The sequence below is a fragment of the Lutra lutra genome, chromosome X (genome assembly GCF_902655055.1).
Source record: "Lutra lutra chromosome X, mLutLut1.2, whole genome shotgun sequence".
Taxonomy (NCBI): Eukaryota; Metazoa; Chordata; class Mammalia; order Carnivora; family Mustelidae; genus Lutra; species Lutra lutra.
The window spans coordinates 28,913,673-28,938,753 of NC_062296.1; the positions used below are offsets into that span (position 1 = coordinate 28,913,673).

The 25,081-nt window shown below is 42.9% G+C and overlaps 1 protein-coding gene and 1 long non-coding RNA gene across 3 annotated transcripts in view; one reads left to right on the forward strand and one right to left on the reverse strand.

Moving 5' to 3' along the window:
- Positions 1-4,312, reverse strand: part of WDR44 (WD repeat domain 44) — an 89,656-nt gene extending 85,344 nt beyond the window's left edge. The window contains exon 1 of one of the 2 annotated variants that reach the window (XM_047716022.1): positions 3,830-4,312. In XM_047716022.1, the coding sequence (XP_047571978.1) occupies positions 3,830-3,906 (77 nt within the window). In that variant the 5' untranslated portion in view covers positions 3,907-4,312. The remainder of the gene's footprint in view (positions 1-3,829) is intronic. The other variant, XM_047716023.1, reaches the window with a different exon arrangement.
- Positions 4,313-4,465: 153 nt separating this feature from the next.
- Positions 4,466-25,081, forward strand: part of LOC125091900 (uncharacterized) — a 36,112-nt gene continuing 15,496 nt past the window's right edge. Inside the window, exons 1-2 of the long non-coding RNA XR_007124780.1 lie at positions 4,466-4,550; positions 7,071-7,218. This is a non-coding gene — a long non-coding RNA (uncharacterized LOC125091900). The remainder of the gene's footprint in view (positions 4,551-7,070; positions 7,219-25,081) is intronic.

Consider the following 25,081-nt stretch of genomic DNA (forward strand, 5'->3'; position numbering starts at 1 on the left):
AGACCTGTACCCCTGGGGATAAAAATATATGTTTATAAAGCTGTAAAAAAAAAAAAAAAAAAAGAAAGAAAGAAAGAAAGAAAGGATGAATACCCAAGTTTTGTAGCAACATGGACGGGACTGGAAGAGATTATGCTGAGTGAAATAAGTCAAGCAGAGAGAGTCAATTATCATATGGTTTCACTTATTTGTGGAGCATAACAAATAGCATGGAGGACAAGGGGAGATGGAGAGGAGAAGGGAGTTGAGGGAAATTGGAAGGGGAGGTGAACCATGAGAGACTATGGACTCTGAAAAACGATCTGAGAATTTTGAAGGGGTGGGGGGTGGGAGGTTGGGGGCACCAGGTGGTGGGTATTGTAGAGGGCACAGATTGCATGGAGCACTGGGTGTGGTGCAAAAATAATGAATACTGTTATGCTGAAAAAATAAAAAAATTTAAAATAAAAAAAAAAATTTTAAAAAAATGGAAAGATTTTCCAAGAACAAAAGCTTATCAGTAAAAGCACACTATTAAACCTCAACACGATGAGAGACTTTTAGAATTAAGAAGAGTTCTCAGTGTAATCTCAATTTAAAGATGAAGAAATGAAATGACTCAGAGTCCAGGGCTTTTTTCTACTATACCACACTTCCTCCTTCCTTTCCTGCTTTATCAAAAGACAGCATAGTAGCAAAAAAAATGCTAGACTGAAACTGACCTGAATTCTGGATCTAATTGCCATTAATTTGCTGTGGCACCTTGGACAAGTCCCTAGGCTTCGATTTTCACAATTTATATACAGAAATTATCAGTTCAATTCAGCAAACTGGTCCTAAAGCATTTTACTCCGGAATCTCTACACACAAATGCATACACAGTGTGAGACAGCTATAATGTACTGGAAAAAAAAAATACCGGACGAGGAGTCTAAAGAACTGGCTTCAAATCCCAGTTGTGTCACTTACAAGCTATGTCTCTGAGGCCAATTCATAAACCTCTCTGAGCCAAAGGCTCCTCATAGGTAAAAATGGAGAAAACAAGAAAATCTGACCTAAAATCTAAATCAAAATAAAGCATTATAAATGTGGTACAAGGGGCGCCTGGGTGGCTCAGCCATTTAAGCCTCTGCCTTCAGCTGAGGTCATGATCCCAGGGTCCTGGAACTGAGTCTCCCTTCAGGCTCCCTGCTCAGTGGGAAGCCTGCTTCTCTCTTTCTCCCCGGACAACTCCCCCCCCCCCGCCCCGCTTGTGCTCTCTCTCTCAAATAAATAATAAATTAAAATCTTTTTAAAAATTAAAAAAAAAAATTAACATGGTAATATTGCAAAGCTGGGTGACTGGAGATCTGCCACTGTGGAAAAGTAAGCTGTACTGCAATCAAGTCTTTCTATTAAAAAACTGGGCTGATTTTGAACTTTCAAAGAGTAGAACAACAAAGCTGAAGACACCAATGGGGGGAACAGAAGAAATAAATAAATTTCAGGTAACACAAAGGATTGTGTATTTGGATTCTGATTAACAAAACATATGAGAACTCTCACTTGCCCATCCGTTTACTACAATTTGATGAAATGGTCTGTGTACTGTGGCACACCCAACAGCAAGGATCATTTACTAAAGTTTGCAAACTCAGTCTGTTAACCTCTCAGAGTTTGTATGGTGTGCCACTCCAATTCATTATCAAGGGACAGAAGATACTTCTGATGACCAGATATCTAGTGATAACCACCTGTTTCCACAAATCAAGATTTCTCACTGCCTTTCTCTTCACGGTACCTTATGGTACCTTATGCAAAAGACAAAAGCAGTCACAAAGGACAGAGGAAATGTTAATGATGCTAACATTTTCAGTCCTCCCAGTACTGCTAGTTCTTTTCAGATGCAATTCTCCAGATGAATCTAATTCTCTTCCAACCCCCTCCCCCAACTAGTACAGAATGGAGCCATGAAATTCACAGACTGACACTAAAGCTTTACCCATAGAGCTCAACACCATTAGTATTTGGAGAGGTTGGAGAGGTCAGAGTTAAAATTAGAAGGCTGGGTCCCCTGGGAGAGACGTTTTTACTTTTCACCTAATATCAAAGGATCAAAGTGCTTGAGAAGCTCTATTATCCCAAGAAGCAAGAAGTGATTCTATCAATTCTATCAAAATGACTCATTGGGTTTAAATAAGTTAAACAGCTCCAAGTTCTGCATACTTCCTCCCAAAGTAACCACTGTGTGAAGTTAAATTTTTTAATTCCAAGAAAGAAGGAAGGGAATGGACATTTGGGTTCTTTCTCTGTGCCAGGTTCTAAGCTAGACAATATACACTCCTCTCCTGATATAACTATCCTTCAAAATTAAATGTTTCATTCATTGAAAAGGAACAATATTCACATATTTCTAAACTGATTAAGATCATATAGTTATTTCCTTCCCCCACTCCACATACACACACTGAAAAGCATTAAAGCATTAGGTCTGTCATTTAACCTAAATCGACAGTTGAACAGTTCATTACTTTGAGGGGAAACAAAATTTAATTTCAAGGGAATCCAATCTATTTGGAAATTCAAAAGTATTTTCAATCCTCTAACGATCCAGCTATGAACTCGTTTCAGATACTGAACTTGGAGACTCAGTACCGCCTCAAGACTGGTCACTGCCACCCAAAAATCTCATAACAGTGATAGGAGGTTGGTGGAAACACATCTGCGACCCACGAATGTACATTTCTTTCTGATTTTGCTGTCCCAACTTTTTTGGTGTATGTTATATATAAAATATATTAGGCTTTAGAATGACTTCTAGAAAGTACAGATGAATTTTATTTGCATCAAACACGGTATTTCTTCCAGGGGTAAGTGTGGGAATTGAAGGCAGTGGAACTCCTGTAACTGTCTACTTACATTAACATACAAATTTTACCAATTCTTAAGTTCTTACAGCATGAAAATATATTTCACTGCCTCTACTTCCACACAAGTCGGTAGAAGAGTTCAGCAAAATTGCTTTAAATCCTGTTTCAACTTTGAAAAGTGGAGGAGTGGGTAAGTAGAAGTCCCAGTCAAGCGAAGCATTCCAAGTACTGCGCTTCCTTAGGCAGAATCTCTCATTCGAATCATCACTAAAACATCTTGCAGAATTAGATAAATAACACAAAGCTGTGGCTCTCCTTCCAACCACCAGATTACTCAGCACTTGTTTGTATCTCTGTAGTTGGTTATGTACAACGGAGTCCAGCTACTCTTTTAAGACGGCATTCTCCCTTAATGGTAAGGACCTTGGCTTTGATTTCCTTTGCCTCACCGTAAGGTGCTATTTTAATTAAACACTGTTGATCTACAGTACATCAGCTAGAGGACTTTCCCAAGTAAAATACCCAACCATTCCCCCGCTCCTTTTCTTTCGGTGCAACGAAGAGGACGGCAGATAGTTACAGCTACCTCTGAAACGAACAGGTAAGTTAGCGGCAAAAGAAAAAAACCCATGGGAAATGCAATTTGTCCTGTTACTGCTCCTTTAATCTGTGGTCCCCAGGGCCAAAACGGATGTTTCGAAGGTAAAGCGCAGAAACCCCACAAATACAAATCGCCAGCTCTCGGGCACGTAAGCTGTCCCACCTCGAAGACCAGACGGGAGAGGGGATCCTTAGCCCCAGGGGCCGCTCACCAGAGAAAGGCGGGGGCTTGGCCGAGGTGGGCGATTCCCCCTCCCCCGACTCCCTCTGAAGTGCCCGAGTGAGACACAGGAGCAGCGGTGGCGGACACAGCGGGACCTGGGAGGGGTGCCGGAGGAAGGCACCGGGGAAGCCCGGGGACTGGAGCGCGCGGCTTCTGGGCCATAGCTCCAGTTACTTACCCCACAGGGTAGCCGCCCCCCAGGTGCACATCTTCAGAGGCATCAAAGAATTCCTCGGTGTCGCTTTCCGACGCCATTTATAGGACACACCCGCGGGTGAGGGGGCCGGCGCCGCCTGGAGGGAGGGTGACTTTCGTCTCCTCCTCGTCGTCCTCCGCTCCGGCGACACCGTGGGGTGGTGGGTCCCGGGCGAGGACAGGGACCGGGGAGACGATCTAGAGTGAGGAGCCGACGAGGGGCAGGGGCCGCCGTCAGCTGCCGGGCTGCGGGAATGACCGGCCGAGCGGCAGCCTGAGAAGGCGGCGGTAGGTCCACGGACTGTTGCAGTCGCCGCTCCCGGCGATAGGTGTACAAGGAGAGCGAGAGAAGAGGCGGTGGCTCTCTGTGGGGGAGGGCGGGCGCGCCGACGACAGCAGCTCCAATTTCTCCCGCAGCAGCAATTACAGCAGCTGAGAGAGTCAGTTGCCCGCAAAATACGGACGCGCACCTAACCTCGCGAGATTTCGGGAGGGGCCGGTTAAAGCGTGGGCGGGGCGACGAGGAGGCGGGGGCGGTTCCAGAGCGGCAGCGCTCAGATTTCTTCTACCCGAGAGGCCTATCAAAACGGCGCAAGCGCGTTGAGGGCGTTCGGTGAAGGCCGGAAGTAGCCGAGGAGGGTGGAGTCTAAACCTGCGCAGGAGCGGCGTGGTACCTTAGAGCTGAGCGAGCGAGCCCGACGTAGGTGGGGTCCAGCAGATGATCTTGTACTGTAACTTTGCAGTTCCAAAGAGAGGCATCTTCAGAGGGGTGGTTTTGAGTCTGCTTTTTTCACTTGAGAGGAAATGCTGTCGGGAAGCATTGGCATTGTGGTTTACATTTATTTACGTCGTCTTAATTTATCCAAGCCCAGAATATCCCACTCTAGGGCATAGGCAGGTCCACCTTCTCTAGCGTTACGGGAATAACTCTCCCTATTTACTACAGAATCTCTAGTTGAGACCCCTAGATAATATTCTGCGGGCCAGAGGGTGGGGTCCAAGAGAGATAAATGGGGAGTGTGCCAATTCCATGAAGTAATGATGGATTTATTGCTGGATCAGAGCCAGCATAGGGCCTCCAGTTACTCTCTTCTACAAATATTTGTTGCTGCCCATGCTTAATGGGAGAGAAATTCTTAGACCGGCCAAGAGGTGGATCAGTCAATGGCAAATATATATTGAACAGATACCGTTGCAAAGCTAAGAGCTAGTAACTTTATTCTGATCCTTGATTGCCCAATGTCTAGTGATGAAAATAGAAAAATAGTTTTTGAAAGACCAAGATGTTCTTTCTTACCGGATCATTAACCACCAAAGTGATAACATTGACTTTCTATATGATCGCTGAAACACATTTGTTTACCATTGACGTCATGACAGGAAGGCTCTCAGGACTGTTTGCTCAGACTCAACTACTGCTCAAGATTGCAGCAGGAAAGACTGGATTGGGTATGGGCATTTGGCCTTAGAGGCTAAAATTAAGTTCTAAATTTCTCCTTGTAAAGCAACTAGAGAAAGACCTGGCGTTGTCTGGTGTACTGGCGTAAAACCAAATGCCATATACTGTAACTTCTGTAACATCCCAGGGAATTCAGGGGAAACACTGCATGTTCAAATATGGTAATTTTTTTTTCAGCAAGCCATATAATAATTCATATGGAGTAAATGAATAGCAGTGAATAACCTCATTCGGTTCAGGTCAGATAGTACTGCCAAATAAGTTTAGGTAAGATTAATTAGACTGTCAAATAAGTTACTAAAACTACAAAGAAAATTCTTAGTTTCCAGAGCTTTTTGGATTTCAAAATAGCAGATTTCTGGGTCCTTGTGTCCTTTTGTCACAATCTTGTAATTATTAGCTTTTATGTGTTTTATTGCTCACTAGGAAAGATATGCTTTGTTTCCTTATGGATAATGGGAAGATGAACTACTTGAGTGTATTCTCTTCCTAGTCTTCTAGTAGTGAATTTATGTTTGCCTTAAAAATTAAGTTTGGTGTTGGGGTTCCTGACTGGTTCAGTTGGTAGAGCATGTGGCTTTTGATCTTGGGGTCCTGAGTTTGAGCCCCATGTTGGGCGTAGAGATCATTTAAAAAAACATGAGTAAGGGCGCCTGGGTGGCTCAGTGGGTTAAGCCGCTGCCTTCGGCTCAGGTCATGATCTCAGGGTCCTGGGATCGAGTCCCGCATTGGGCTCTCTGCTCAGCAGGGGGCCTGCTTCCTCCTCTCTCTGCCTGCCTCTCTGTCTACTTGTGATCTCTCTCTGTCAAATAAATAAATAAAATATTAAGAAAAAAACAACATGAGTAAGATATTTTAGTTCCTGTCTTCCAGGAGCTCACAATCTAGCAACAGATCCAAATATGGATTCCTAATTTGGTGCCTTTTTTTTCACTATACCATATCACCTTTCTTGGATCTTTCTTTTCCTCTTGGACCTTTTCAGTTACCATAAACATTATGCTTAGAAAAAATTAAAGTGGAGAAATGATAAGCAGAAAACATATTAGAGCTATTAAAGTTGCCTGTTTAAATGCTTTTATCAGTTATGTGAGACAGTGAGTTTCTGGTAAAATCAAAACACATGTGTACTATGTGTCATAATTTTTTTAAAAAATATTTATTTATTTAGAGAGAAAGAGAGCACAAGTTGGGGGAGGGGCAGGGGCTTGACCAGTGACTTGATCTGGTAACCCTGAAATCATGACCTGAACCCAAACCAACAGTTTGGCCACCCAGGTGCCCCTCATAACTGTTTTTAAGATTTGACTTTTAGGTAATCTGTACACCCAACATGGGGCTTGAACTCACAGCCCTGAGATCAACAGTGGCACACTCCCACCAACGGAGCCAGCCAGCCACCTCCCCCCACCCCGTGTCATCATTTTTAAAGATGTTTTGCCTGAATCATCTAAAGTTTTAAAGCAGCAGGTTTTAGGTTTAGTCCAAGGGAGTAGTTTTAAAGCTTTTCTCCTTATTAGAAATGAAACTTTTTAATTAAACCTTAAGTCTACTTATCATAGAAAGAAAAACTGCTCCAGTTGAAGCAGGAATAGTTCAGGTCCCTGAGGGTCCAGAGACTGCCCCAGGGCACCATTAAAAAAAAAAATCAGAGGCTACTGATCCAAAGCAGGGGTTGGCAAATGATGGTACACTGGACAAATCTGTCCCACTGTCTTTGTGAAAACAGCAATTCCCCCTTATCTGTGGTTTCGCTTTTCTGCAGTTTCAGTTGCCCAAGATCAACTGTGGTTCAGAAGCAGATGCTCTTCCTTCTGACGTGTCATCTAACAGTACATCAGAACACCTCCATCGTTTACCTCCCTTTATCTCATCACATAGACATTTTATCATTTCATATCACCACGAGAAGGGTGAGTACAATGCAATATGATATTTTGAGATAGCCCGCATTCACATAACTTTTCTTAGACTATCTTGTTATCATTATTCTACTGTATCATTAGTTATTGTTGTTAATCTTCTGCTGGGCCTAATTTATAAATTAAACTTTATCGTAGGTATGTGTGTATAGGAAAAAACAGAGTATATATAGGGTTCGGTCCTATATGTAGTTTCAGGTACTGCAGGGTTCAGTTTCTCAGGGCGTCCTCAGACATATTCCCCATGGATAAAGCAGGACTACTGTAAAGTTTTATTGGAACACAGCCAGGCCTCGTTGTCTACGTATTGTATGTCTGCTTTTAGGGCAGAGTTGAGTAATTGGGACAGAGACTGCATGGCCCACAAAGACTAAAATATTTACTACCAGGCTCTTTACACAAAATTTTGCCCACCTTTGGTCCATAGGATGCTACTGTCTAGGGTACCCCAGAACTGAAAGTACATGCATATTAAATGGTTATTTGAATTCGTTTCACAACAGAATTGGACAATGCCACAAAATCATATATACAAATAAGAATGAGGATTAAACTTTCCCACCCCCCCGGCTCATTCCTAGTAGCTTTAAAAACTACCCAGGTCAAGGGGCGCATGGGTGGTTTTGGCTCAGGTCGTAATGCTGGAGTCCCAGGATCAAGTCCCCCGTCGGGCTTTGCTCAGCAGGGAGTCTGCTTCTCCCTCTGACCCTCCACTTCTCATGCTCTCTCTCTCTCTCTCTTTCTCTCTCTTTCTCATTCTCTCTCTCTCAAATAAATAAAATCTTTAAAAAAATAAAAAATAAAATAAAAACTACCCAGGTCTAAGGCTAAAGTGGGGTTAAGGAAGCTTTTTCTGTCTCATCTGCACAGCATAAACTCTACTTAGGAGTTAAAAAGCGAGAAGTCACAGTGTATGGAAGAGTTTGTCTGTGGGATGCTCTCTCTCTTCACTTGGCAAGAATAATACAAACCAGAACTATACTTGGGGCCAACTTTGCTCTAACCTCAAGGGTAATCACTGGGAAGATCAGTGACAAGACTGTCACGGGGGTAGGCTTTTGTTACAAACAAGAGTTAAAGTGATAACGCAGGGAGAAACTTTATACACAGGGTCAGGATTTGAGATACAATATTGACATTACCTGATTTAATATTGCAATCTCTGTGAGAGTTTTTATGGATTTTGGAGTATCAGAATCCGTAAAAGAAAATAATTCTGAAACTGGCCAAAATTTCTCAGGACCAAGCTAAAATTCTGTAATCATCAACTGCCAGTTATGTTGGAAAGATCAGCTGTGTTCCAGATTATGATGGTAAATATTCAAAAAAAATCATTTCTATTTGGCTTTGGAATCTTTATACCTTTTTTAGGTCCGTACCACCTTCTTAAATGATGTTTTCTTGATATTAATATTAAAGTGAATTTTCAATATCTGCGCACACAAGAACTGAAAGTAGAGAAAGAGAGTCTAGAAATGTGTTAAGAGAGGCAGGAGGGGCGCCTGGGTGGCTCAGTGGGTTAAGCCACTGCTTTAGGCTCGGGTCATGATCTCAGGGTCCTGGGATCAAGTCCTGCATCGGGCTCTCTGCTCAGCAGGGGGGGGGGGGGAACCCGTTTCCCCCTCTCTCTCTCTGCCTGCTTGTGATCTCTCTCTGTCAAATAAACAAATAAAATATTAAAAAAAAAGAGAGAGAGGCAGGAAAAAGAAAGAGAGATGCAGGAAAGTCAGCTTGGGATTTAAATTGTCTTACTGTTATGTAGTGGAATACTAAGTAGCCGTGTATTCTGTTCAGGACTCTGGAATCGAACTAACTGGGATTATCGTAAACAAAACAAAACAACAAAAAAAGGAATTTATTCATTTGCATAATCAAACATAGACTGTGATAACATTTGTCTGTTCCTTTGTGATTCATATATTAGAGAAGAATTTGAGCATAAAGCAAATTTTGCATTTCCTTAAGTGTGATTTTTGTCAGCCAGATTTTTGTCAGTACTAGGTAAAAGCAGAAAAGTACACCCAGCTCAAATCAAGCCCCATAGGAATGCACAAAATACACACCCATCTACCTCAGACAACCACCAGCTACCTCAGATCATTGTGTGTGTTTTGAGTCACCACCCGTCCATATCTAAGCACTAGAACTTTCCTTCTGAGTCTGATTTCAGAGAACCCTCCTTCTACCATTCACAATAACTCACAAGCTACAGCCCCTCTGATACCCATTTCCACAAGCAAACTTCGGGTCTTTTTCAAAATAAAGTGCCCTATTTGTTTCATTATTTATCTGTTTACTTCATAACCACTTAATAAGTGTAAAATCCCAGGGCGCCTGGGTGGCTCAGTGGGTTAAGCCGCTGCCTTCGGCTCAGGTCATGATCCCAGGTCCTGGGTTCGAGCCCCACATCGGGCTTTCTGCTCAGCAGGGAGCCTGCTTCCTCCTCTCTCTCTCTGCCTGCCTCTCTGCCTACTTGTGATTTCTCTCTGTCAAATAAATAAATAAAAATCTTAAAAAAAAAAATAAATGTAAAATCCTGCCACTACCATTTTTATTAGGTTTGTATGTTTTTGGGTATGTGCCACTGACAAAGGTTTTCGGGGTTTTTTTAGAGCAGTTAGGTGTTATTCAGTTTTCAGGAACACATATTTTCTTGGTATGGTTTTTAAAAAATGTTTTATTTGAGTATAGTTAACAGTGTTACATTAGATTCAGGTGTACAATATAGTAACTTCACATCTCTATACACAAAGTTGTTTTTTTAAAACATTTTTTATTTACTTGAAAGAGAGCGTGAAGGAGAAAGAGAATGAGCAGGGAGGAGGATTAGAGGGAGAAACAGACTCCCCGCTGAGCAGGGAGCCCAAAGTGGGGCTCCATCCCAGGACCCCGAGATCATCACCTGAGCCAAAGACAGATGCCTAACCGACCGAGGCACCCAGGCGCCCTGTCTATAATCGAAGTTTTTGAATGGTGTACTCCTAGCCGCATTTTCCACATAAACCCTGGGGTTTCTACTGAACAACTTTGTATAGTGGAGTGATTTTTAGGAAAGCATGTGTCACCCCATGGCAGCACTGACTGTAGTCCAGAAGAAGTAGCTTTAGATATAGTGGGATCCAGGGTCCAATATATGAGTACTCTCTCCTCTTACCCATTTCTCATCTTTGCTTATCTCTGCTTCTTTTTGTCATGTGGCTTCAATTTTCCTATCACAGACAGCTTCCTTCTTGAAGTCAGTGAAGAGGGCTACAGGCAACTTGAGTTTATAATGTCCTAATAATTCTCCATCCTAAAAGAAGTGAGACTTTTTTTGTCCCAGTGGCCATATATTAAGTCTCAGAGATGATGTTGATTGGCCTTAGGAAATTCCTCTAGATAAGGGCATAGAGAACTCTTATTTGTCAGGCTAAGGCAGGCTGATTCCCTGCTACACACCAAGTGGGAAGAGACAACTGTGAGTATCTTTCTCACTAGGACCACATGGAATATGCAGTGGTTGTTTTTTTCCAAAAGAGGGTTACTAGCAGACAGGAACAGTGTGCTAACCACAGTTATTAATGGCTTGGTCTCTGTAGTCATTGACATGACAAAAGCTCATGATGTGTTAATTGAAAACAGATGTTATGAAATACTGCATGTGGAATAATCCCATTTATGTAAAATCATTTATCTATGTATATGTGTGTCTAAGCATAGAGAATTTTGGAAGAATGTTCAGAAATGATTGGTGATGATGGTCTTTGGCTGCTAATTAAAATAATGAGATATGTGCCTTATTTATATCTTCATATAAGGATTACATTTTCTACAGTGAATGTATATTACTTTTTATTTTTTGTTTTTAAGATTTTTACTTTTAAGTAATCTCTACACCCAAAGCAGGGCTTGAATTCACAACCCCGAGATCAAGGGTCATATATATGTTCCACTGACTGAGCCAGCCAGGTGCCCCATATTACTTTTTAAATGAGGGAAAATAGGGACGCCTGGGTGGCTCAGTCAGTTGGGACGTCTGCCTTCAGCTCAGATCATGATCCCAGGGTTCTGGGATTGAGCCCTAAGTTGGAATCCCTTTTCAGCAGGGGAGTTTACTTCTTCCTCTCCCTCTCCCTGCTGATGTTCTCTCCCTCTGTCTCTCTCACTCTCTCTCAAATAAATAAATAAATAAATAATCTTTTAAGAAGTTAAAAAAATAAAATAAATGAGGGAAAATAGTAAAAGAAATAATAACCAATCATATCCAAGGTAGACTTAAATACAAAATAAAGAGCTGAGATTTGTTGCCTGTATAATACACGACTCTGAGTCCCGGGCCTATTGAAGGTGTCACACTTAGCTTCAAGACCAGTTCAGTAAGTGCCACTAAAAAGCTGAACTTGGAAAAAATACTCATAAAGCAAATCTTGGAATATAGTTAGTCTACCAGTAAAAAGTACTATTTTTTTGCACTGCAGGCCTGACACACAGAGAATGATAATAGAAATTTCCAAAGCAGCTACAAAATGATGGATTGATGTGAAGCTTCTAGAGGCAAAGTATAGTATTAGAGGTTTACTTTTAATAATATGAACTAACCATAATTTTGTTTTTCAGAACAACAAGCAATATATATGGCCTGATCTAAACAGGGGTAAACTAAAACATATCAACTTTATGCTTCAAATATTACTTAAGGTCAAAACTAGAGAAGAGGTTTTTTTTCCCCACCTTGACATTTACATTTATTTTCTTTTAAAGAATTTATTTATTTATTTGACAGACACAGATCACAAGTAGGCAGAGAGGCAAGCAGAGAGAGAGGAGGAAGCCGGCTCCCCACCGAGCAGAGAGCCGGACGCGGGACTCAATCCCAGGACCCTGATCATGACCTGAGCCGAAGGCAGAGGCTTAACCCACTGAGCCACCCAGGCTCTCCTACATGTATTTTTAATTGCTAAAACTGAATCAGATGACAAACATTTATTTAGAAATCTCAGTCATCAGGCTAATACACACATGTGCATGCACACACAGAGACACACTCAATAGCAACAATTAGAATTTCACGGACTCTTATAACGGGAAGGGACTTTAAAAATCACTAGTCCAGACCTCATATCTGAAACATGAATTCCTTTTACAAGCCTCCCTGATAAATGGTTGTTCAGGGACATGGAGTTTACTATTTACCCAATCCACTTTTTTTTAACTTTTTTTTTTTTTTAAAGATTTTATTTATTTATTTATTTGCAAGAGAGAGACCGAGAGAGAGGGAGAGAGAGCGCGCGCACGAGCATGGAGAGGGGCAGAATGAGAGGAGCAGAGGGGCAGAGAGAAGCAGACTCCTCAGTGGGCAGGGAGCCCAATGCAGAGCTCCATCCTGGGACCTGGGGATCATGACCTGAGCCGAAGGCAGACACTTAACCTACTGACCCATCCAGACGCCCCTGATTTTATTTTATTTATTTTATTTTATTTTATACTATTTTATTTTTTAGCTAATCTGTACACACAATGTGGGGCTCGAGCTCACAACCTAAAGATCAAGAGTCACATGCTGTACTGACTGAGCCCACCAGGACACCCCTACCCAATCCACTTTTTTGTTCTTTTTTTCCTAGCCCACTTTTTGATAAATGTTAACAAATTTCTTCATTGTTTTTAGCCCGAATCTGTGTTTCTAATTTACATCTACTGGTTATAATTCTGGTTAGTAAGTCTATATAAAACCTTTAATCTATTTAAACATGGTTATCCATCCTCTATTATTTTTTATTTTGAGACTATACACTGATGTGTTTACACTAAATGTGTTCAGAGACAAAGACAAATGGGAATTTCAAATGCACAAATGTACATTAAAGAAGTAGGGGACAGGTACGCCTGGGTGGCTCAGTCGTTAAGCGTCTGCCTTCGGCTCAGGTCATGATCCCAGAGTCCTGGGATCAAGCCCCACGTCGTCGGGTACTCTGCTTGGTGGGAAGCCCTTCTCTCTCTCCCTCTGCTTATGTTCCCTCTCCCTCTGCTTGTGCTCCCTCTCTCGCTATGTCTCTCTCTGTCAAATAAATAAATCTTTTAAAAAAAAAGAAGTATGGGCTAATATGTGTACATGCTAAACATGTCTACCCTTATGTAGGGTACTTGCCTAACAGTATGCTCTCTGTGTGTACCTAGTAATAATATATTACATTAGAATAACTATAGGGGCGCCTGGGTGGCTCAGTGGGTTAAGCCTCTGCTTCAGCTCAGGTCATGATCTCAGGGTCCTGGGATCGAGCCCCACATCGGGCTCTCTGCTCAGCAGGGAGCCTGCTTCCCCCTCTCTCTCTATCTGCCTCTCTGCCTACTTGTGATCTCTCTCTCTCTGTCAAATAAATAAAATCTTAAAAAAAAAAGAATAACTTGGGACGCCTGGGTGGCTCAGTTGGTTGGACGACTGCCTTCGGCTCAGGTCATGATCCCGGAATCCCGGGATCGAGTCCCACATCAGGCTCCCAGCTCCATGGGGAGTCTGCTTCTCCCTCTGACCTTCTCCTAGCTCATGCTCTCTCTCACTGTCTCTCTCTCAAATAAATAAATAAAATCTTTAAAAAAAAAAAAAAGAATAACTATACTTTCTGAGATAGTTTCACATCTCTTACGTCATTCAATGATAATATATTAATAATTGCTCTCATTAGGTTAGTTCTAGGTACTTTATTAAGTACTTTACATGTATTATTTCACGTAATCCATATAATGTATGAAGAATATAGTATTTTACAATTAGGGAAACAAATTTAGAGCAGTTAAGTAACTTGCCCAAAGTTCCACAGCTGGCATTCAGTGGTCAAGATTTGAGCGGAAGGTCACACTTTTATTTTATTTTATTCATTATCTCCCCAGAGCGTCCTGTAGTTTTACTAACCTGTAGCAACTGAGCCATGTTAACGAGCGAAGTGTCAGAAATGACAAACGTACAACAAAAAGATTAAAGCAACTTGTTGATCTTTCTTTCTTTCTTCTATTTTTATATATTCCTAATCTAAATGGGTACATCTCAACATTGAGTGTTGTGATCAGCAGAATTGTAGGATAGACCCCAAGATTTCCTAGCTCCAGTGGACTCACCCTTCCTCCCAGTTATTCAGTTCAGCGCTCATCTAGGTGCTGCTAGGAAGGGATTTTGCACATGTCGTTAAAGTCCCAAATCAGTTGACTTTAAGATAGGGAGATTATACAGGTGGATTTGACCTAATCACATGAGCCCTATAAAAGCCAAGTTTTCTCTGGCTGGTGGGAAAGAGGAAGTCAGAGCAATGCACTCTGGCTGGCTTGGAAGAAAGCAAACATGCTGTGAACTGCTGATGAGGTGTGGAATGTGGCCTCTACCAACTGAGAATGGCCCCTTGCTGATAGGAAGGAATTGGAGCCCTCAGTCTTGTGGTTGCAAGGAACTGAATTCGGCCAGAAGTCTGAACAAGCTGGGAAAGGGACCCCAAGCTCCTTACAAGAATGCAGCCAGGCCAACACCCTTATTTTAGCCTTGTGAGACCCTGAGCCGAGCCTGACCGCCACTGTCCCCAAGACTTCTGATTTACAGAACTGCAAGATAACAAATTTGTATTTTTCAAAGCCACTAACTTTTGGGTCATTTGTTACAAAGCAATAAAAACTATTACAGGGAGGGCCACCTAACTGGCTCAGTGGGTAGAGCTTGTGACTCTTGATCTCAGGGTCATGAGCTCAAGCCCCACGTTGAATGTAGAGATTACTTTAAAAAAGAACAAAAAACAATTACAGGGATAAATATTCCTATTCTCCCTCTACCAGTTAAGAACGACAGATCTAGGGGTGCTTTGCAGGCTCAGTCAGCAGAACATGCGACTCTTGATCCCTGGTTTGTAAATTCGAGTCCCACATTGGGTGCAGAGATTACTTAAAAATAAAATCTAAAAAAAAAAAAAAAAGGACAGCAGATCTAAGTAGGTCATGGTAAAACAAGTGTAATAGGTCAACAGATGTTGTTTGCTTTCTGAAGTCCTTGAACGCACTCGGGAATGAATGTTCATGCTGGAGCGAACATTCAGGTGTAATGCAACAGAAGAGAAAAACAGTGAATTTAGAAAAAATAACCCAACATGCATTTACAATATGAAAGAAGTATCTTGCTTCGTGTACACTCCCACCCAGACTACACCCCCAACTTCAACCCCATTTGCAAAATCTCTGAAGCCTTGTAATCCTGCTACCCATGTGATATTAGGGACTAGGAGCCCCTGCTTCTGTGGTCTTTTACCCTTGAATGAACCTCCTTGTGTTCAGAATCTGGGTTGAGTTTCAATGTTAATGTTACTATGACCTTTCAGTATTGTTCTCCGGCTTCGCTGTGGCGGCTTGATCATCCATTCATTCATTCAGTAGATGTTTATTAAGGGCTTACTATGTGCCATGTGGTAGGATGACAAGGTATGGCCTAGTCCTTCTGAGACTTACTCAAGCAACTATGCTAATTGTCCTTTGCTCCTTTTGGGGATGAGACATGACCGGGTACCTCATGTGGGCAAGTGAAGGGTTGGCCTTAGCCTAGTAAGTTTAGTAGACAGAGTAAGGCTGCTAACTAACTGTGGCCTACATCTGAGGGTTTTTTCATTTCATTACTTTTGGAACATCCTCAGCCATTGTCTTTAGATACTGTCTCTCTCTCTTGCTCTCTCTCTCTTAATTAAAAAAAAGTCTCAAAAAAAGTAATCTTCACACCCAGTGTGGGGCTTGAACTCATGACCCCAAGATCAAGAGGTACATACTTTACTGACTGAGCCAGCCAGGTGCCCCACCTCTCTTATTTTCTTTAATATTTCCTTCTAGAATTCCTATTAGATGCATGTTGGTCCTTCTCATTAGATCCTTTATATGTTTTAAGCTGTGCTTCATGTTTTTCCTTTTGTGGATGTGATATTTATTTGAGAGCACACCTTCACTGGACCCTTCTCTTTGGAGATTCTTTGAGATCTGGTTTTGAAGTGAATTCTTCCGGAAGAGAGTTGTATTTCCTCCTACGAGTCACCTGGAAATCCACTTGGCCCTTGAACATGTGGGAGTTAGGGGTACCAACCCCCATGTAGTCAAATCTTTATAACTTTTGCCATCCTAAAAAAGTTAACTACTAATAGGTTGCTGTTGGCCAGAAGACTTATTGATACCATAAACAGCCAATTAATGCTTATTTTGTATGTTGTGTGTATTATACACTGTATTTTACAGTAAAGTAAGTTAGAGAAAGGAAAATGTTAAGAAAATCATAAGGAGCACCTGGTGGCTCAGCTGGTTGGGCATCTGCCTTTAGCTCGAGTTGTGATCTCAGGGTCCTGGGATGGAGCCCTGCATCGGGCTCCCTGCTGAGCATGAAAGCCTGCTCTCCCTCTCCCACTCCCCCTGTTTGTGTTCTTTCTCTCTGTGTCAAATAAATAAAATCATAAAAAAAAAAAAAAACGAAAGAAAGAAAATCATAGGACCAACACTTGGCTGGCTCAGTCAATAGAACATGTGACTCTTGATCTCAGGGTCGTGAGTTCAAAGCCCCACATGGATGTAGAGCTTACTTAAAAAATAATCATAAGGAAGATGGGGCACCTGGGGGACTCAGTCTATTGGACGTCTGCCTTCAGCTCAGTTCATGATCCCAGGGTCCTAGGATCGAGTCTCACGTCGGGCTCCCTGCTCAGAGGAGAGCCTGCTTCTCCCTCTCCCTCTGCCCCTCCCCCTGCTTGTGCTCTCTGTCTCACAAATAAATAAATAAAATCTTTTAAAAAAATCATAAGGAAGAGAAAATACATTTACAGTACAATATTGTGTTTATTTAAAAAAATCTGCATGTAAGTGGACCTTTGCTCTTCAAACCTGTGTTGTTCAAGGATCAATTGCACTGCCAATACAACCTATTTTAAGCTACATTTCTGATGTGTGGGGTTTTAACTGCATAGGTAATGTGAATTCTGGACCCAAACATGCCTGAGTACAAGTTTGGGGTTATGATGTCTAAAGGGAATTTCTCTGTCTCTCTTTCTCTCTCCCCTCTTTTTCTGTTCTATCCAGAGACAAAACCAAGACCAGCACATATCTCTTCCATCTGCCTCTAGGTAGTGTTTTGTTGTTGGTGGTGGTCCCTCTCCCCTTTTCATCCATTAAAGACATCATCTCTGGGGATGTGACTTTAAGCAGAGAAGGAAGGAGATGCTGTGTGCCTGATCCAACTTGTAACCTTGCCTGGGCCATTTGTTCCTTTTGTCCCTTGCACTTGGTTGACCCATTAAAACTATTCTCCGGGATCCTGAAGAAGCAGTAGCTATCGGAGGGTAAAAGCCAGCTTTTTAGCTTCCTTTGTTTCCTCTGGATTAGTGCTCACGTCTTCTTATTGGCTCTTATTTTCCCACCATCTCAACCATCAGCCCTGCTTTTAAGAGGACACTGTCTGGGGTGTCTGGGTGGCACAGTCAGTTAAGCCTCTGACTCTTGATTTCGGCTCAGGTCATGATCTCAGGGTCTTGAGATCAAGCCCTGCATGGGGTGCTCCATGCTGAGCGTGGAGCCTGCTTAGGATTGTCTTTCTGCTTCTGCCTCTGCCTCCCCCACCCTGCACCCGGCGTGGGTGCTCACGCGCGCTCTCTGTCTCTCAAATAAGTAAAATCTTTAAAAGGACATAGTTTCTCTGTCCTCTCTCTGTCTCATCTCTCATTTTAAGATGTGCTATACTACAGGTATTTCTTCAGCCATCTCCACTGCTCTATTACCTCTGTTCGGTTCTGTTCCACGGAAAGACAGGGCTTTGGAGAGGGGGGTTCAGTCCTGGGAGAATTGTCATGGACGCAGTCTGTCTGGCAGATAATAAAAGTGACTATACAGAAGCTCAGCCTTTGGGTTTCTCTTGATCAGGCTATAACATAGCTGTGGAGGTGGAGATGTTGTCATCAGATTTTACAGTGTCTCTGAAAAAATAAGGATGTTTGAGGCCCTGGATCAGGTAGTGTGTCAACTACTTCACCCCGCAGCTTGTTCTGAAGAGGCTACTTTTCTGGACTGGAGAATTGCAGAAAGGGGTTCGAGCACTGTTTGGGTAGAAAGTGAGACTCCATTCTCTCCGGAAGAGTATAAGGGTATCTAGTCTGTCTAGGAAGTAATGGAGGTTTAATCTGTTAGAAACTGATTTCAAAAAGAAAATCTTGGGACGCCTGGGTGGCTCAGTTGGTGAAGTGTCTGCCTTCGGCTAAGATCAGGGTCCTGGGATCAAGTCTCACATCGGACTCCTTGCTCAGCGGGGAGCCTGCTTCTCTCTCTGCCTCTGCCTACTGCTCTACCTGCTTGTGCCCTCTCTCTCTCTCTGACAAATAAATAAATAAATAAAATCTTAAAAAAAAAAAAAAAGAAAATCTTTGAAAAAATACCACAGGGCGCCTGGGTGGCTCAGTCGGTTAAGTGCCCAATACTTCATTTTGGCTCCAGTCATGATCTCAGAGATGGGAGATGGAGCCCCAATCAGGCTCTATGCTGGGCGTAGAGCCTGGTTAAGATTCTCTCTCTCCCTCTCCCTCTGCTCCCCACCTCTGCCAGTCACGCTGTCTCTCTCTGTCTCTCTCTCTCTCTCTCTAACAAACACCTGTTAGTGGGTTTGTCATGATGACCACAGTCAAGGTCCTGACACCTGAAGGAAATAAAGCCGTGAAGCAGCATGTCTCACTGCAGTGCTTTCCAAACTATATACTCATGTGGGGAGCCTGTTAAAATATAGATTCTGGGACATTACCCTAGACCTGTCAAATCTGATCTCTGACCCTGAAATCAGCATTTTATTTATTTATTTTTTAAAAGTTAAAAAAAGTTATTTAAGTGATCTCAACACCCAGTGTGGGGCTCAAACTCACAACCCGGAGATCAAGAGCTACGTGCTCTACCGAATGAGCCGGCCAAGCGCCCCTGAAATCAGCATTTTACTGTGATGCAGGTGGTGCTTTGGCAACACTTTAAACAAAGTTGATTTGAAGAAGCTTCATGTTATGTTTTCATACCTAAGGATTGCCATTTGGCCATTGGACTGAAGATCCCAGCCATCAAAACTTTTATAGAAAGAGACGTTTATAGAAGAAATGCCTTCCTTTCTCTAAGTGACAGTGACAATGGGGAGGAGGGGGTCTAAAAGTGGGACTATTAAAAAATATATATATTTTAGTGTATATGTATATTCTAATATATATTTATGTATGTCATATGTAACAAATATATTACATATATTTATATAGAAATATACTTATGTACTTATAAACATACTTCTTTTATATATATTAGTGTAAATATATATATACATACATATTAGTAATAAATAAATATATATAGTTTAGTAATCTCTATACCACTGTGGGGCTCAAACTCATAACCCAGAGATCAGGAGTCACATGCTCCACCAACTGAGCCAGCCGAAATGTTGGGGGAGGTGGGTGTGTTCCCTAGGGGTAGATTTGTAAAAAAAAAGAAACAAACAGATCCAAAATTCTAAAGTGTTTATTGAAAAAGAAGAGACAGAAAATGTGCAGGACAACCAGAGTCAGGGACAGAGAGAAGCTTTAGAAAGCTGGGTACAGAATATATGTTGGAAGTTGGAAGGTACAGCAGCCAGGGAGCCTGGAGAGAGACAACAGAGAGAAAGATTGGGGACCATTCAGGATGCTCTAATCCTAGGGGCAGGGATAGGAACAGTGTGGGTTCAGGGCCTCAGGGAGGAAGAGATAGAAACAGGACATCCTGGGAGCAGCCAGAGGGAAACTAGCCCTCTGGGTGTTGAGAGGTGGGCAGAAAGTTAGTGCTGCTTCAGTCCAAAGCCCAAAACCATGTCTGCTGAAGGGTAGACAAGAAAGGACTTTGCTTGGGGCACCTGGGTGGCTCAGTCATTAAGTGGCTGCCTTGGGCTCAGGTCATGATCCCAGGGTCCTGGGATTGGGCTCCCTCCTCCACAGGAGGCCTGCTTCTCCCTCTCCCACTCCCCCTGCTTGTGTTCCCTCCCTTGTTGTGTCTCTCTCTGTCAAATAAATAAATAAAATCTTAAAAAAAAAAAGAAAAAGAAAAAAGAAAGAACTTTGCTCCTCGGAAGACCAAAAGGCTTATATCGTAATCTGGGATTAGAAGGTGCAAGTAGGGAAAATTAATTAGCAAAACTGGTCTTCTGGTAAGGTTTTACTCACTATGGGGAGTCCTCTATACTATAAGGAATGTTAGCCGGACTTCCGGAAGGACCTAGTTAGTAGCTCGGGCTATGCGGAGTTGAGTTGTACTTTGCCATCACTACAAAGGTAAATAGCTCCCTCCCCCACCTGGATTTTCCTCTTAGTGCTTTAAATTTACTTGCATCAGGAATAAACCAAGGGACCTGGTCAGTAGAGAAACAACAATGAGGACCCCAGCTGGAGGGTATGCAGGCTCCTTCCTTCCTTCCTTTCTTTTCAAGATTTTTAACATATTTGAGAGAGAGAGAGAGTGAGTGAGTGAGTGCATGAGCCCAAGCAGGGGGCAGGGGCAGAGGGAGAGGGACAGGAGAAGCAGGCTCCCCACTGAGCAGGCAGTCCGATGTGGGTCTTGATCCCAGGACCCTGGGATCATGACCTGAGCTGAAGGCAGACACTTAACTGACTGAGCCACCCAGGCACCCCTCCAGGTCCGTTTCATTCCATCAACAGCCCCCACAGACCCTTCATTTGAAGAACACGATGCTCACCCCTTAAGTCCTGAAAAGAGGAAGAATGCCTTTATATCCAAACAGTCCTCCTTAGACCAGGTCTGCGGCCAACAACTAGGCTCCCAGCTGTCTGTAGCTTTGGTTTATGCTCCTGTGTGCGTTTGTGGATATGTGCCCCAACTCCTTCTGAACACTGGCTTTCTTGTTCTGACCACACATGCACCAAGGCACTTTCTTACTGCCAGTTCACGGCCTTCTCGAATGTTCAGGGATCTGTTCTTTTAGAGAGGGGTAATGGTCCTGGTCCACAAATACCATATGTGTGTCTAGGGAAACGGGGTGAAAGGATTTGAGAGGGTACTTTAATAGGACACCCCTGCCAAAGCAGGGCGCAGATTAGAGTTGCAGACCCAGCCTGGGTCGGGCCTTCACATTTCCCCATGGCTAGAGACCTCCAAATCATGGTTAGGCACTCCCGCCTGGGATAAAGGCCCCAGTTTTCTGGTGTCTTCTTTGTTGTGGAATGACAACAACAGATGTCCTCTATTTCCATGGTGTGTCAACTATCTCTCTTCTAATCCCAGAAATATCTTCAGGTTCCTTGGGCTAGGCTGGCTGAGTTGTCCTCAGGACTTTTTATCTAAGCAGCTGTTGATAAGAATGTGATGGTGTAATGAAGGCATCCAAGGAAGCTGCTCTGAGGATAAATTGTCCTCCATCCCAAGATCAAGTTCTGTCTAAAAAAGAAAATTTTAGGTGGCTTCATTGCACTCTGTGTCAAATACCGGGCCCTGGAACGTTCTTGCATGCCAATAGTAAATCTATCCCCACAAAACAGGACTAGCTGGAATTATAAATAGCTGCTGAAGAGATTTATTAATTTACCTACAATGGTTTGATGATAAATTATTACAGGAAGCTAGAATTATTACGGCCATATCTTTGAGCAGATTGAGATATTGTCAGTGAGGACAACCATGTTCTTTATACTATTAGTGACAATATTTAGTTTAAATCAGCAAGACAGTTCTTACATTCTTTTTTTTTTTTTAAAGATTTTATTTAGTTATTTGACAGACAGAGATCACAAGTAGGCAGAGAGGCAGGCAGAGAGAGAGAGGAAGGGAAGTAGGCTCTCCGCTGAGCAGAGAGTCCGATGCGGGGCTCGATCCCAGGACCCTGAGACCATGACCTGAGCCGAAGGCAGAAGCTTAACCCACTGAGCCACCCAGGCGCCCCCAGTTCTTACATTCTTACAAGGTAACATTACATCGTATTTTTAGAAAAGAGAACTTTACATGTTTATAACAAAAGTAGTAATGGAGGGGCGCCTGGCTGGCTCAGTTGGTAGAGCATCCAACTCTTGATCTTAGGGTTATGAGTTCAAGCCCCATGTTGGATGTGAAGCCCACTTAAAAACCAATATTAATGGAAACTTGTGTTTTTCTATTACTTATAAGGTTCATTCATTCAGCATGGGATTACACAAAACTGAGTAAGACTTGGTTTATTTCCTCGCAGACCTTAGAGTGTAGAAAAGAGGACAAATATGCTGAAAAGTGATTGAAATACAGTGTAGTATTGGCGATATATGGTGGCAGTGGTTCTCAACCTTGGACACACATCAAAATCACTTGTAGAGCTGTGAAAAATTCTGATGCCCACATGGCACCAGAGGGATGGCCTTTCCTGGGAAGAGAAGGGCACTCTGTAACTGAATTTTGAAGGGGGGGTATTTCACCAGGTTAAAAAGAAGAGGAAGGGCCTTATAGGGTGAAGAAATTTTGCTTGCAAAGGTACGGATGGGGGAACTGCAAGGCTGGAGACATCAGATCCTAGTATGCAAAAGAAGGGGCTAAGAAAGATGTATTTGGGGGTGCCTGGGTGGCTCAGTCATCAGCTCAGGTCCTGATCCCAGAGTCCTGGGATTGAGCCCTGCATCAGGCTCCCTGCTCGGTGGGGAGTCTGCTTCTCCCTCTCCCTCTTCCCCTGCTTGTGTTCTCTCTCTCACTGTCTCTCTCTCTGTCAAATAAATAAAATCTTTAAAAAAAAGTTTTTGGTTATACTAATTCTGGGAGAGTCAAAAGGATTTGAAATTGAGCTACCAGGAATCTATTTATGTGAAAAATCAAGGAGTCCTCCATGGAAGAATGTATTCTACTCCTGTGGTCGTCACTTTCGGCTACAAAGAATCACTTGGAGAGCTTAAAAAAAATTCTGATGCCCACAATGCATCCCAGACCAATTAATCAGAATTAATTGGCCAGGCATTAATATTTATTAAACTTCCTCAGGTAATTCTTTGTACAGCCAACATTGAGAAACGGCTGCTGTAGAGGATAAGAGCATACCAATACACAGGGCTGAGACAAGGATATTGGCTGAGGTGGCAAGAGGAGGAGTGGTTCTTGGTGCAGCCAGGGTCTACCAATCAAATTACCCCTGGGTTCAGCTCCCACGGGGCGTGGGGTGGGGGGTGGTGGGGGTTCCTACCTGTGGCCACATCTGAATTGCCGTCCTTGAGACCTACATCTAAGGAGCTACAAAAGCATCAGCGCTGGGGCGCCTGGGTGATTCAGTCTGTGGAGCATTCAACTCTTGATCTCAGGGGTTGTGAGTTTGAGCCCCACATTGGGTGTCGAGATTATGTTAAAAATAAAATCTTAAAAAGGGTAAAAGCCAAAACACTGTGTCCTCTAAAACTCAGCAGGATAGTAGTAAGAACATAAGGAGTTAACAGCTATGGCATTGGCAGCAACACCGGTAGTAATGGTGATGGTGATTCCTTTAGCAACATTTTCTTGAGAGCCTGTCCTGTGTGCTAGGCAAAGAGGATTGACCAGGTCCTCTCTCTTGGATCATGGACTGTAGTAGTTGTGTTGGTCCAGATGGACTGATAAACCATCACGGAGTGAGAAGTACTATGCAGGATATTAAATGGAGTTATATGATAGAGAATGAGTGTCTCCTTGGTTTGGTAGGTCAGGGAGGTTGCTGTCTGCAGGGAGGACATTATAATGTGTGAATGACAAGAAGGAGGGAGCCATAGAAAATTCAGGGAGAAGAACACTGTAGGCAAGGGCAATAGCAAATATAATGACCCAAAGGTAGGAGCTGCTTTCACACTTGAGGAACAGAATGGAGGCCGTGGGGCTGGACTGGATTGATGGAGGAGAGAGCCACACACGATGAGCCTCTGACCCAAGTCACGAGCCAGATCATGTACAGTCGAATAGGTCATGGTAAAGTCTGAAATTTGGTTTTTGCTGTTGTTGCTGAAGTCTGAATTGTGATCTAAGTGTGATGGAGAGCCACTGAATGGTTCTGAGCAAGGAAATGATAAAACCTACTTTATATTTTAAAGGACCATTCCTACTACTGTTGTGGGAAATGGATTGGATTGGAGAAAGAATGAAAATGGGGAAAACACTTACTGGGGTATTTACGAGAGCACAAATAAGATATGGTAGTGGCTTGGGTTGGAGTGATAATAGTGGACGTGAAGAAAAGTTGGCCTATTTGAGATATGTTTTGGAGGTTGACTTCATACAATTTTGTGCATGTGTGTGTGTGTGTGTATGTATATACACACACATGTACATATATGTATATATATATGTATATATATTTTAAAGATTTTATTTATTTGAGAGGAAGAGAGAGGTTGAGAGAACTAGTGTGAGGAGGTGCAGAGGGAGAAATAGACTCCCATCTGAGCAGGGAGCCCGACACAGGGCACAATCCCAGGACCCCGAGATCATGAGCTGAGCCAAAGGCAGACGCTTAACCGACTGAGCCACCCAGGCACCAGAATCCATACAACTTATAGATAAATGGGATATGGGGTCTTGGGAGAGGCATCAAGATGATGGTGATGATGGCAGCAGTTTTGGTAGTTTCATTGTTGAGGACAGTGGCTTTTTCAGTAATGGTACCTTCAGTGTCTTGTTGTTTTTTTAAATTTTATTTATTTATAGGACAGAGAGAGACACAGTGAGAGAGGGGACACAAGCAGGGGGAGTGGGAGAGAGAGAAGCAGGCTTCCAGCTGAGCCCGATGCAGGGCCCGATCCCAGGGCCCGACCCTAGGATCATGACCTGAGCCAAAGGCAGACGCTTAACAACTGAGCCATGAAGGCGCCCCAGTACCTTCACTGTCTTTGACAATCAGCAT